General features: G+C 39.8%; 2 protein-coding genes across 9 annotated transcripts in view; one reads left to right on the top strand and one right to left on the bottom strand.

Moving 5' to 3' along the window:
• Window positions 1-14,079, bottom strand: part of HHAT (hedgehog acyltransferase) — a 348,803-nt gene that overhangs the window by 199,684 nt on the left and 135,040 nt on the right. For all 8 annotated transcript variants that reach the window (XM_064594128.1, XM_064594132.1, XM_064594129.1 and 5 more), the window contains one exon: window positions 151-301. In XM_064594128.1, the coding sequence (XP_064450198.1) occupies window positions 151-301 (151 nt within the window). The remainder of the gene's footprint in view (window positions 1-150; window positions 302-14,079) is intronic.
• LOC123846093 (coiled-coil domain-containing protein 174-like) lies at window positions 9,431-10,908 on the top strand. Its single transcript, XM_045877164.3, is given in 2 exon segments — window positions 9,431-9,974; window positions 9,977-10,908. Coding segments are annotated over 2 exon segments (1,395 nt in total). The 5' UTR covers window positions 9,431-9,499; the 3' UTR covers window positions 10,897-10,908.

Genomic DNA, 14,079 nt, shown 5'->3' with positions numbered 1-14,079 from the left:
CCTATTAGACAGATGAAGAAACCCAAGTGCCAAACGTGGCTTGAGTGAGGGACAGAGAAAGGACGGTGGCCCAAACCCTTTGACACTCGCCAAGCCATGGCTCCTCCCACTGGACATCCCCAGAAGGCTTTAATAAACCAAACTACTGACCTCCACATGCCAGTGAAACTGAACATGGTGCTCACACAGCGAGGGAGGGGCGGCGGCGTGAGTCCATCCAGGCGCATGAGTAGAGCTGGGACACCGAAGAGCACCAAGTACTTCAGATAGAAAAAGAGCACGTGGGCCAACGCCAGTCCTCCTGAAAGACAGAGGGAGCCATCAGACACAGAGATAAGCAATGGAGCAATCTCCTGCTCCTGAAAAATACACCACCTGTTCCCACTTTTCCACCCATCCCCTTTCGTTCCCTTACCTCACACATTACTAAAGTTTCCCGCGTTGGTTTTGAGCAGTAAGAATTTTGGATGAGGAAATATTGAAATATCCTTTATTACTGTGATAGGCAATAGGACATCTTCGCAGGCATACTTTTACAGACACTACACTTAAAAGTGTTTTATATATTTACGCATTTAAGTTCATATACTTACATACATTTATATATATAAGTATATATAATGGATTTAGAAACTACTAGAAAGGGAAAATCCTCTCCAAATCCTTCCAAATCCTCATGAGCTCACACCCACTAGTATGGCTAATTCAAAAAGTCAGATCAACAAGGGTTGATGAAGATGTGGAGAAATTGGAACTGTCATACACAGCTGGCAAGAAAGCAAAATGGTGCAGCCACTTTGGAAAACTGCTTGGCATTTCCTGAAATTAATAAACTTAAAGTTACCATATCACCCGGCAATTCTACTTTTGGTATATACCCAAGAGAAATGAGAACAGATGCCCACACAGAAACTTATACCCAAATATTTGTAGTGATATTATCAACAGCAGCCAAAAGATGGAAATAACCCAAATATCCATCAAAAGATAAACAAAATGTAATCCATCCATACAATGGAATATTATGCTGCCATGAAATGGAATGAAATATTGACATGGATGAATGCTACAACATGGATGAATCTTGAAGTACCATGCTAAGTGAAATAAGCCAGTCATGAAAGATCACATACTATATTCCATTCATATGAAAGTCCAGAATAAGGTAACAGAGACAGAAATAGAAAGGTGATTAGTGGAGCGTGGGTGCAGTCTGTGGCATCATCAGAATCTGAATCTTGAATTTTCTGAGGAGAGCATCTGGGCTTCCGAGTTCTTACCAGTGCATATTTTTCTGGAGTCATTGTTACCCTGTTAGCATTTTGTTCTCCCATTCATCTATTCTCCTCTGGACAAAATGACAAGACGGAAAAACTCACCTTAAAAAAAAAAAAAGAACAAGAGGCAGTACCAACTGCCAGGGACCTAATCAATACAGACATTAGTAAGATGTCAGAACTAGAGTTCAGAATGACGATTATAAAGATACTAGCTGGGCTTGAAAAAAGCATGGAAGATACTAGAGAAACACTTTCTGGAGAAATAAAAGAACTAAATCTAAACAAGTCAAAATCAAAAGCCTATTAATGAAGTGCAATCAAAAATGGAGGCTCTAACTGCTAGGATAAATGAGGCAGAAGAGAGAATCAGTAATATAGAAGACCAAATGATGGAAAATAAAGAAGCTGAGAAAAAGAGAGATAAACAACTACTGGATCACGAAGGCAGAATTCAAGAGATAAGCGATACCATAAGACGAAACAATATTAGAACAATTGGGATCCCAGAAGAAGAAGAAAGAGAGGGGCAGAAGGTATATTGGAGCAAATTATAGCAGAGAACTTCCCTAATTTGGGGAAGGAAAAAGGCATCAAAATCCAGGAGGCACAGAGAACCCCCCTCAAAATCAATAAAAATAGGTCAACACCCGGACATCTACTAGTAAAACTTACAAGTCTCAGGGACAAAGAGAAAATTCTGAAAACAGCTCAGGAGAAGAGGTCTTAACCTACAATGGTAGAAACATTAGATTGGCAACAGACCTATCCACAGAGACCTGGCAGGCCAGAAAGGACTGGCAGGATATATTCAGAGCATTAATGAGAAAAATATGCAGCCAAGAATACTATATCCAGCTCAGCTGTCATTGAAAATAGAAGGAGAGATAAAAAGCTTCCAGGACAAACAAAAACTAAAAGAATTTGCAAACACGAAACCAGCCCTACAAGAAATATTGAAAGGGGTCCTCTAAGCAAAGAGAAAGCCTAAAAGTAACCTAGACTAGAAAGGAACAGGGATGATATACAGTAACAATCGACCTTACAGGCAATATAATGGCACTAAATTCATATCTTTCAATAGTTACCCTGAATGTAAATGGGCTAAATGCCCCAATCAAAAGACACAGGCTATCAGATTGCTGTCTGCAAGAGACTCATTTTAGACCCAAAGACACCTCCAGATTGAAAGTGAGGGGGTGGAAAACCATTTACCATGCTAATGGACATCAAAAGAAAGCTGGGGTGGCAATCCTTATACCAGACAAATTAGATTTTAAACCAAAGACTTTAATAAGAGATGAGGAAGGACACTATATCCTACTTAAAGGGTCTATCCAACAAGAAGATCTAACAATTGTAAATATCTATGCCCCTAACATGGGAGCAGCCAATTATATAAGGCAATTAAACAAAATCAAAGAAACACAATGACAACAATACAATAATAGTGGGGGACTTTAACACCCCCCTCACTGAAATGGACAGATCGTCTAAGCAAAAGATCAACAAGGAAATAAAGACTTTAAATGACACACTGGACCAAATGGACTTCACAGATCTATTCAGAACATTCCACCCCAAAGCAACAGAATACACATTCTTCTCTAGTGTCCATGGAACATTCTCCAGAATCGATCACATCCTAGGTCACAAATCAGGTCTCAACCAGTACCAAAAGATGGGGATCATTCCCTGCATATTTTCAGACCACAATGCTTTGAAACTAGAACTCAATCACAAGAATAAAGTCGGAAAGAACTCAAATACATGGAGGCTAAAGAGCATCCTACTAACGAATAAATGGGTCAACCAGGAAATTGAAGAAGAATTTAAAAAATTCATGGAAACAAATGAAAATGAAAACACGACTGTTCAAAATCTTTGGGATGCAGCAAAGGTGGTCCTAAGAGGAAAGTATATAGCAATACAAGTCCTTCTCAAGAAACAAGAAAGGTTTCAAATACACAACCTAACCCTACACCTAAAGGAGCTGGAGAAAGAACAGCAAATAAAGCCTAAACTCAGCAGGAGAAGAGAAATAATAAAAATCAAAGCAGAAATCAATGAAATAGAAACCAAAAGAGTAGTAGAACAGATCAACAAAACTAGGAGCTGGTTCTTTGAAAGAACTAATACGATTGATAACCCCTGGCCAGACTTATCAAAAAGAAAAGAGAAAGGACCCAAATCAACAAAATCATGAATGAAAGAGGAGAGATCACAACCAACACCAAAGAAATACAAACAATTACAAGAACATATTATGAGCAACTACATGCCAGCAAATCAGATAATTTGGAACAAATGGATGCATTCCTGGAGCTGTATAAACTACCAAAACTGAACCAGGAAGAAATAGAAAACCTGAACAGACCCATAACCACTAAGGAAATTGAAGCAGTCATCAAAAATCTCCCAACAAGAACCCAGGGCCAGATGGCTTCCCCGGGGGAATTCTACCAAACATTTAAAGAAGAATTAATACCTATTCTTCTGAAACTGTTCCAAAAAACAGAAATGGAAGGAAAACTTCCAAACTCATTTTATGAGGCCAGGATTACCTTGATCCCAAAATCAGACAAAGGTCCCATCAAAAAGGAGAATTAAGGACCAATATCCTTGAGGAACATGGATGCAAAAATTCTCACCAAAATACTAGCCAATAGGATCCAACAGTACATTAAAAGGCTTATTCACCACAACCAAGTGGGATTTATCCCTGGGCTGCAAGGTTGGTTCAACATCTCCAAATCAATCAATGTGAAACAATACATCAATAAAAGAAAGAACAAGAATCATATGATCCTCTCAATAGATACAGAAAAAGCATTTGACAAAGTACAGCATCCTTTCTTGATTAAAACTCTTCAGAATATAAGGATAGAGGGTACATACCTCAATATCATAAAAGCCATCTATGAAAAACCTACAGCGAATATCATTCTCAATGGGGAAAAACTGAGAGCTTTCCCCCTAAGGTCAGGAACGCAGCAGGGATGTCCACTATCACCACTGCTATTCAACATAGTATTGGAAGTCTTAGCCACAGCAATCAGACAACAAAAAGAAATCAAAGGCATCCGAATTGGCAAAGAAGAAGTCAAAATCTCACTCTTTGCAGATGATATGATACTTTATGTGGAAAACCCAAAAGACTCCACCCCCAAACTGCTAGAACTCATACAGGAATTCAGTAAAGTGGCAGAAGATAAAAATCAATGCAGAGAAATCAGTGGCATTCCTATACACCAACAACAAGACAGAAGAAAGAGAAATTAAGGAATCGATCCCATTTACAATTGCACCCAAAACCATAAGATACCTAGGAATAAATCTAACCAAAAAGTCAAAGAATCTGTACTCAGAAAACTATAAAATACTCATGAAAGAAACTGAAGAAGACACAAAGAAATGGAAAAACGTTCCATGCTCATGGATGGGAAGAACAAATATTGTGAAGATGTCAATGCTACCTAGAGTAATCTACATATATAATGCAATCCCTATCAAAATACCATCCACTTTTTTCAAAGAAATGGAACAAATCATCCTAAAATTTGTATGGAACCACAAAAGACCGCAAATAGCCAGAGGAATGTTGAAAAAGAAAGGCAAAGCTGGTGGCATCACAATTCTGGACTTCAAGCTCTATTACAAAGCTGTCATCATCAAGACAGTATGGTACTGGCACAAAAACAGGCACATAGATCAATGGAACAGGAGAGAGAGCCCAGAAATGGACCTTCAAGTCTATGGTCAACTAATCTTTGACAAAGCAGGAAAGAATGTCCAATGGAAAAAGAAAAAAGACAATCTCTTCAACAAATGTGTTGGGAAAATTGGATAGCCACATGCAGAAGAATGAAACTGGACCATTTCCTTACACCACACACAAAAATAGACTCCAAATGGTTGAAAGACCTCAGTGTGAGACAGGAATCCATCAAAATCCTAAAGAAGAACACAGGCAGCAACCTCTTCGACCTCAGCCGCAGCAACTTCTTCCTAGAAACATCACCAAAGGCAAGGGAACAAGGGCAAAAATGAACTATTGGGACTTCACCAAGATAAAAAGCTTTTGCACAGCCAAAGAAACAGTCAACAAAACCAAGAGACAACTGACAGAATGGGAGAAGATATTTGCAAATGACATATCAGATAAAAGGCTAGTATCCAAAATCTATAAAGAACTTATCAAACTCAACACCCGAACAACAAAGAAACCAATCAAGAAATGGGCAGAAGACATGAACAGACATTTTTCCAAAGAAGACATCCAAATGGCCAACAGACACATGAAAAAGTGCTCAACATCACTCGGCATCAGGGAAATCCAAATCAAAACCTCAATGAGATACATACCACCTCATACCAGTCAGAATGGCTAAAATTAACAAGTCAGGAAATGACAGATGTTGGCAGGGATGTGTAGAAAGGGGAACCCTCCTACACTGTTGGTGGGAATGCAAGCTGGTGCAGCCACTCTGGAAAACAGTATGGAGGTTCCTCAAAAAGTTGAAAATAGAGCTACCCTATGACCCAGCAATTGCACTACTGGGTATTTACCCCAAAGATACAAAAGTAGGGATCCGAAAGGGTACGTGCACCCCGATGTTTATAGCAGCAATGTCCACAAAAGCCAAACTATGGAAAGAGCCAAGATGTCCATCGACAGATGAATGGATAAAGAAGAGGTGGTGTATATATATATATATATATATGTATATATATATACAATGGAATATTATGCAGCCTTCAAAAGGAATGAAATCCTGCCATTTGCAACAACATGGATGGAACTAGAGGGTGTTATGCTGAGTGAAATAAGTCAATCAGAGAAAGACATGTATCATATGATCTCATTGATATGAGGAATTCTTGATGTCAGGAAACAAACTGAGGGTTGCTGGAGTTGTGGGGGGTGGGAGGGATGGGGTGGCTGGGTGATAGACATTGGGGAGGGTATGTGCTATGGTGAGCACTGTGAACTGTGTGACTGATGAATCACAGACCTGTATCTCTGAAACAAATAATACATTATATGTTAAAAAATTAAAAAAAAAAAAGATAGTAGGAAGGGAAAAATGAAGGGGGAGAAATCGGAGGGGGAGATGAACCATGAGAGACAATGGACTCTGAAAAACAAACTGAGGGTTCTAGAGGGGAGGGGGGTGGGAGGATGGGTTAGCCTGGTGGTGGGTATTGGGGAGGGCACGTTCTGCATGGAGCCCTGGGTGTTATGCACAAACAATGAATCATGGAACACTTCATCTAAAACTAATGATGTAATGTATGGTGATTAACATAACATAATAAAATTTTTTAAAAAAGGTAATTAGTTGGTCCCTAGCACTGGAGAGGTAGGGGGTGGGATAATGGTGGAGGTGGTGGCTAAAGGGTAGAGTTTCTTTTTGAGGTGATGAAAATATTATAAAATTGGCAGTGGTGATAGTTGCACATATCTGTGAATATACTAAAAGCCAGTGAATTGTACCTTCAAGTGGGTAAATTGTATGGTATGTGAACTATATCACAACAAAGCTGTTAATAAAAAAACAAAACAAAAAAAACCCCATCAGGGCCCCAGGTTACAGTGGCCTCTTGTCCCGAATTGTGCCTTTCCAGGATGAGAAGAACATAGGATGTGGACACTAGGCAAGATGCAAGGTCGGAGACGCAGGCTATGGCCCACACAAGCCTCTGCCTGTCCCCACTGAGAATGACCCACTTCTGCAGCGAGGGCTCAGGGAGCTCTACCAACTACCTTCTCTCCTCGGGCTTCCTGGCCACTTTGACCTCTGTGCCCTGTGCCCAACGGGGCACCATAGCCCCGGGCCAGATGTTGGCCCCATTCACACTTGCCTCAGCAGACAGGTGAAGTGTGGCAGGTTTGCCCCAGCAGTGCTCACAAGGAGAAGGCCGAGGGCAAAGTGTGTGTGCAAGTCCTGAGAAGATGACTAGTAGCCACGTACTGTCCAACCTCTAGAGCCTTCCCCGCGCAGCTGAACAGGGCATCTATGGGATATTGAGAAGGAAATAACTAAGCATTAAAGAAGTACTAGCAGAAAATATTTCTGTCTGGCGTTCGCCATGTTACATAGGGATCTTGGAAAAGACATCACTACAATGCAGAGTGTGGCTGTAACTGGTAACTCTGTGCCAGGAGAAATACAGAGCCATGTTCTGAATATATAGTTTGGGTGAAGGCAAATGGTGGCTCAAATTCAAAAGCCACATGTCCTACAAGGAAAAAACCCAGGAATCACTGTGTCTCATTCCCAATCAGGAGTGGTCAGATTCTTCAGACTTGTGGAAACTAGACTACAATCACATGTACTGAAACGGCTGTGTGTAAAATTGTAGCATTCTTAGATGTGTCTGAGAGCAGTCAAGAAAAAAAGCTGATGTGTGTGTGTACAAAAATATATATACATGAATATAGAAGAAAATATATATGTATATAAGTGTATATATACACATCCATCAAGAAGTGGGGTGTATGTGCTAACAATACCATCTAAAAAGTACTTAGGCGGCATAAAACCACAATGAATGGTGAAGAAACCCATTCCACTGGCCAAGAGGGCAATTTGGGGGAGGGGGTAGGACTCTAAAATACTACAAAATGAACCACCAGACTTTAATCAGAAAAATCCCAGAGCTAGAAGAAGCAGGACAGAAGGATGCCTATGTAAAGGGCACAAAGCTTCCAGAGCTAAAACTGAACAGCCTGAAGAAGTGAAGGCATCAGAGGACCCAGGGGAGACTGTCCAAGATTAAGGCCACCTGGAGCTCTTTTACATATGAAGCATCAGAGATTTCTTTTCTCTGTTAAAAAGATCCAAGATCAGGGAGAAAGAGCTGCTTCCTTCTCAAATACTGCTTTTAAGTGACACTATTTTTGTACAGTTATCACATATGAGGTATATAAATTAAAATCTGTAAGATTTTTTAAATGGTCTATTTCATTTAAATATCTTATCATTTCAATTCTAGTATCCTACCATCTAGATTATGCATGAGGAAGTAGCATTAACACCTCTATTACACATTACCTTAGAGGTGTTTTGGTACTTGCGGATATTTTCTACCAGATTACAGGATGCTCAAAGCCCATGCCCACATGGTTGAACATCAGGACTTTCAATAGCAGGTGCTCAATAAAGAACAGCTTGCCCAGTGAATGTTGCTAATGGTGGGAAGTTCTTCCCAGGGGTAAACATGAGGGTCTGAATTATATTAAATCCTCTTAAGTTGTTAGATCCACTAGACTTGAAGAACTTAGCATCCACCTAATGAAAAGTCTTCATGAACCCAGAATGGTTCAAGCTGTGTCTTATGCCAGAGTTTGCCAAGGCTTGGGGAGACTTTGCCACAGAGGGGAAAGAGGCCCCTTGACTCTACTGGCCAGCTCAGAGCTACCATCTTCAGACAGTTGAGCCCTGCCCTCAAGATTCTCACAGTCAGTATAAGACACTGACACCAGCTTCACTCTGTTTCAAAAAGCATGTTGTCTGTCCCCACCAGCTTGTGTGCCCTGACTCACTACTACACTCTCCCACCTCCAGCCTATATGCTGGGCTCTCGCTTCCATCCATGGCCTGACTTCATCTCTGCACCTTTTCTGCTCCAAGGAAAAGGACTCCAGCCACTTTGACCTTGTCTACATCTAACCTACTCTAGATTTTGCTTAAATGCTCTGTGACTAAGTCTGTTCAGATTCAGGAAGCCTAGACATTTTATAAAAAGTTTCTTCACAGGGCATTTGGGTGGCGCAGCTGGCTAAGCATCTGACTCTTGGTTTCAGCTCAGGTCATGAGATCGAGCCCTGTTTAGGGCTCCACGCTAAGTGGGGAATCTGCTTGAGATTCTCTCTCTCCCTCTCCCCGCCCCTGTTGTGCCTGAATGTGCACTCTCTCTCTCTCAAATAAATCTTTAAAAAAGTTTCTTCTCATACAAAGTTCTTTATAAGAATGTCTCATGCCTACAGTTAACAATACTGTATTAGACATTTTTAAAATTTTATTAAGATAGATCTCAAAATAAGTGTTCTCCCCAGTTGTTTTTTTTTTTTTTAAAGAACATTTCCTATATAAGATCTAGGATAAGAACCGGAGGCATAAAGATTAATCAAGAAGATTTGGGCCGAACACAGGCATTTGAGGCCTGCGGGAGACTGTGCAGGGTCCAGCTTTGTGCTGAGACGCTCTGGCGCCAGAATGGACCGGAGGAAAAAGCCTTTGGATGTTACGGCCTCCTCGCTGGTAGACCTTAAGGCTGAACTCTTCCGAAAACAAGAAGAATTCAAACAAGAAAAACTTCTAAAAGATTCTGGTGTTTTGGGAAAACCAAAAACAACTAATAAGAAACCAAGTATCTGGAGCAAACAGAATGCAGGAGTTTCAAATCGAGCTGAGAAGGATGCAGAACAGAAGATCGAGGAACAGAAGACTTTAGACAAAGCAAGGGAGAAATTGGAAGAAAAAGCCAAATTATATGAGAAAATGACTAAAGGAGACTTTATAGATGAAGAAGTGGAGGATATGTACCTTGTGGATTTCACGCAGAAGATCATAGACAAACACAAAGAAATGGAGGTGTTTGGTGCCAATAGAGATTCTAGAAAGGCAGCAGAAAGAGATGATGATGAAGAAAATCTTTCTGAAAAAGATATACCTCCTCCGCAGGACCCCAGTAAGAATGGGTGGATTATGTGGATTCTTTAGGGCAATCTCGGCGCTGTATGAAAAAGAATTTGCCAGATTTGCTGGAGATGGATAAAAATCTTCAAGGGAGGCTTTTCGTTAGTCCTGCTAATGAGAAAACCTTATTATCCGAAGATATGAGAAAAGAATTTCAGCGCCAGCAATGGGAGGAAGAAGAAAGAGAGGCCTTGAAAAGGCCAATGGGGCCCATCCATTATGAAGACATTCGTGAAAATGAGGCCCGGCAACTTGGTGTTGGATATTTTGCTTTTGCTCGAGATAAAGAGTTGAGAAATAAGCAGATGAAAACATTAGAGATGCTGCATGAACAGACAACAGATCAGAGAACAAAACAAGAGAACATAAAGGAAAAGCGAAAGGCTATCTTAGAAGCAAGACTTGCTAAACTCTGACAAAAAAAGATGAAAAAGTCAAAAGAAGATGGAGCAGAGGAAGAAAACAGAGATGTTATTGGACCTTTGCCACCAGAACCAGAAGCTGTGCCAACTCCACGTACTGCTGCCCAGAGTAACAAAGTGGAAGTCATTGTTCAGGAGAGGAAGGATACCAGGCCCGGAGTGCCCCATGTCCGAGAGTGGGACAGAGGAAAAGAATTTTCCTTTGGGTACTGGTCGAAGAGGCAGTCAGATCTCCGGGCCAAGAGAGATCCTGAGTTTGCTCCACCATCAGATTACTTTGTGGGTCAAAAGAGAACTGGTACCTTTGGTAGCCAGACATGGAACAGACCTGCACCTGCACAGAGTGACTCAGGACAGCGCTCTGGCCAGAGCCATGACCCCAGCTCTTCACATACATCATCCACTCCCGCCCCCAGCAGGCCACCACAAGCCGCCACAGTCACTTTCAAAACTCTGGATGATATGATATCATATTATAAACAAGTGACATGAACTTAAAAAAAAAAAAAAAAAAGATCAAGAAGATTTGAACAAACCAATTACCAGCAAAGAAATTGAATCAGTGATTAAAAAACTCACAACAAACAAAAGCCCAGGCCCAGATGGCCTCACAGGAAAATTCTACCAAACATTTAAAGAAGAGTTAATACCCATTCTTCTCAAACTATTCCAAAAAAAACAGAAAAGGAAGGAAAACTTCCAAATTCATTCTATGAGGCCAGCATTACCCTGATACCAAAACCAGATAAAGATACCACCAAAAAAAGAGAACTACAGGCCAGTATCTCCAATGAACATAGATGCAAAAATCCCCAACAAAACACTAGCAAACCAAATCCAACAGTACATTAAAAAAAATCATTCACTACAATCAAGTGGGATTTACTGCTAGGTTGCAAGAGTGGTTCAATATTTGCAAATCAATATAATATATCACATCAATAAGAGAAAGGATAAGAACCATATGATGATTTCAATAGACGAAAAAAAGCATTTGACAAAGTACAACATCTGTTCATGATAAAATGGTAGGTTTAGAGGGAACATACTTCAACATAATAAAGGCCATTTATGAAAAGCCCACAGCTAACATCATCCTTAAATGGGGAAAAACTGAGAGCTTTTCCCCTCAAGTCAAGAAGAAGACAAGGATGTCCACTCTCACTGCTTCTATTCAACATAGTACTGGAAATCCTAGCCACAGCAATCAGACAACAAAAAGAAAGAAAAGGCATCCAAATTGGCAAGGAAGAAGTCAAACTTTCACTATCTGCAGATGACATAATACTCTATATAAAAATTCTGAAAGACTCCAACAAAAACTGCTAGGACTGATACACGAATTCAGTAAAGTCCCAGAATACAAAATCACTGTATGGATATCTATTGCATTTCTATACACTAATATAAGGCAGCAGAAAGAGAAACTAAGAAAACAATCCCATTTACGATTGCACCAAAAACAATAAGATACCTAGGAATAAACTTAACCAAAGAGGTGAAAAACCTGTACTCTGAAAACTATAAAACACTGATGAAAGAAATTGAAGACAACACAAAGAAATGGAAAGACATTCCATGCTCATGGATTGGAAGAACAAATACTGTTAAAATGTCTCTACTACCCAAAGCAATGTACATATTTAATGCAATCCTTATCATAATACCAACAGCATTTTCACAGAGCTAGAATCAACAAACTTAAAATTTTTATGGACCCACAAAAGATCCCAAAGAGCCAAAGCAATCTTGAAAAAGAAAAACAAACCTGGAGGCATCACAATTCTGGACTTCAAGTTATATTACAAAGCTCTAGTAATGAAAACAGTATGGTGCTGGCACAAAAAATAGACACATAGATCAATGGAACAAAAAAGAAAATCCAGAAATGAACCCACAATTATATGGTCAATTAATCTTCAACAAAGCAGAAAATGGAAAAAAGAATGTCTCAACAAACGGTATTGGGAAAACTGGACTTTCTTACACCATACACAAAAATAAATTCAAAATGGAGGTGTCTGGGTGGCTCAGTTAAGCATCTGACTCTTGATTTCAGCTCAGTTTTTGATCTCACTGTTGTGAGTTCAAGCCCCACACTGGGCTCCATGTTGGGTGTGAAGCCTACTAAATGAATGAATGAATGAATGAATGAATGAATGAATGAATGAATGAATATTCAAAATGGATAAAACACCTAAATGTGAGACATGAAACCATAGAAATCCTAGAAGAGAACACAGGCAGTAACTTCTTTGACATTGGCTATAGCAACTTCTTTCTAGATATGTCCCCTGAGGAAACCATTGGAACTACATCAAAATAAAACACTTCTGCACAGCAAAGGAAACAAGCAACAGAACTAAAAGGCAACCTAGGGAATGAGAGAAGATATTTGCTAATGATATATTCAATAAAGGGTTAGTATCAAAAATATATAAAGAACTTTTAAAACTCAATACCCCAAAAATAAATAATCCAATTAAAAAATAGGCAGAAGACATTAACAGACATTTCTCCAAAGACATACAGATGGCCAACAGACACATGAAAAGATGCTCATCATCACTTACCATCAGAAAAATGCAAATCAAAACTACAATGAGCTATCACCTCATACCTGTCAGAATGGGTAAAGTCAACAACATAAAAAACAACAGGTGTTGGTGAGGATATGGAGAAAAAGGAACTCTCTTGAAATGTTGCTAGGAATATAAACTGGTGCAACAGTATGGAAGTTCCTCAAAAATTTAAAAATAGAACTACTCTATGATCCAGCAGTTGCACTACTGGGTATTTACCTAGAGAATACAAAAACACTCATTCAAAGGGATACATGCACCCCTATGTTTACAGTGGTATTATCTACCATTATCTACAATTAGCCAAGATATGAAAGCAGCCTAAGTGTCCACTGAGTGATGGATAAAGATGTGGTATATATATATACACACACATACAAAAATGGAATATTATTCAGCCATAAAAAGAATGAAATCTTGCCATTTGCGAAGACATTGATGGAGCTAGAGAATATAATGCTAAGTGAAATAAGTCAGTCAGAGAAAGACATATACCATATGATTTCACTCATATGTGGAATTTAAGAAACAAAACAAATGAGCAAAGGGAAAAGAGAGAGAGAGAAACCAAGAAACAGATTCTTAACTATTGAGAACCAGTTGATGGTTACCAGAAGGGAGGTGGGTGGGGGGATGGGAGAAATAGGTCATGGGGATGAAGGAGTGCATTTGCTGTGATAAGCACTGGGTAGTGTACGGAAGTGTTGAATTACTAAACTGTACACCTGAAACTAATATAACGCTGTGTGTGAACTACCTGGAATTAAAATAAAAACTTAAAAAAAAAGATGAATCAAGATGAACAGAGACAAGGAACCACAACACAAGGCAGAAGTGGTGCCATGACAGACTTGGAGATCTTCCCTTGCAGCTAAGGGTACAGGGAGGAAGGGCAGCTCACGTGCTGGGAAGGTTAACACCACTGGTCAGAGTTACCACGATGGTCAGTTTCCCACAGAGATACTGAAAAAAGGTGTCGATTGCTTTATAGTAGTTATATAAGGTTCTGTGTCAGGAGGAGGAGGACATGCATCAGGGCCAAGAAAACCAAGAGAGTAAATGTGACTGACAGGGGAAGGGAGTGAGGGAACGG

Source organism: Mirounga angustirostris, unplaced genomic scaffold (assembly GCF_029215605.1).
Source record: "Mirounga angustirostris isolate CCGP_5_RB_7025 unplaced genomic scaffold, mMirAng1.0.hap1 SCAF_6, whole genome shotgun sequence".
Taxonomy (NCBI): domain Eukaryota; kingdom Metazoa; phylum Chordata; class Mammalia; order Carnivora; family Phocidae; genus Mirounga; species Mirounga angustirostris.
This window is presented reverse-complemented; position numbering and strand designations above follow the sequence as displayed.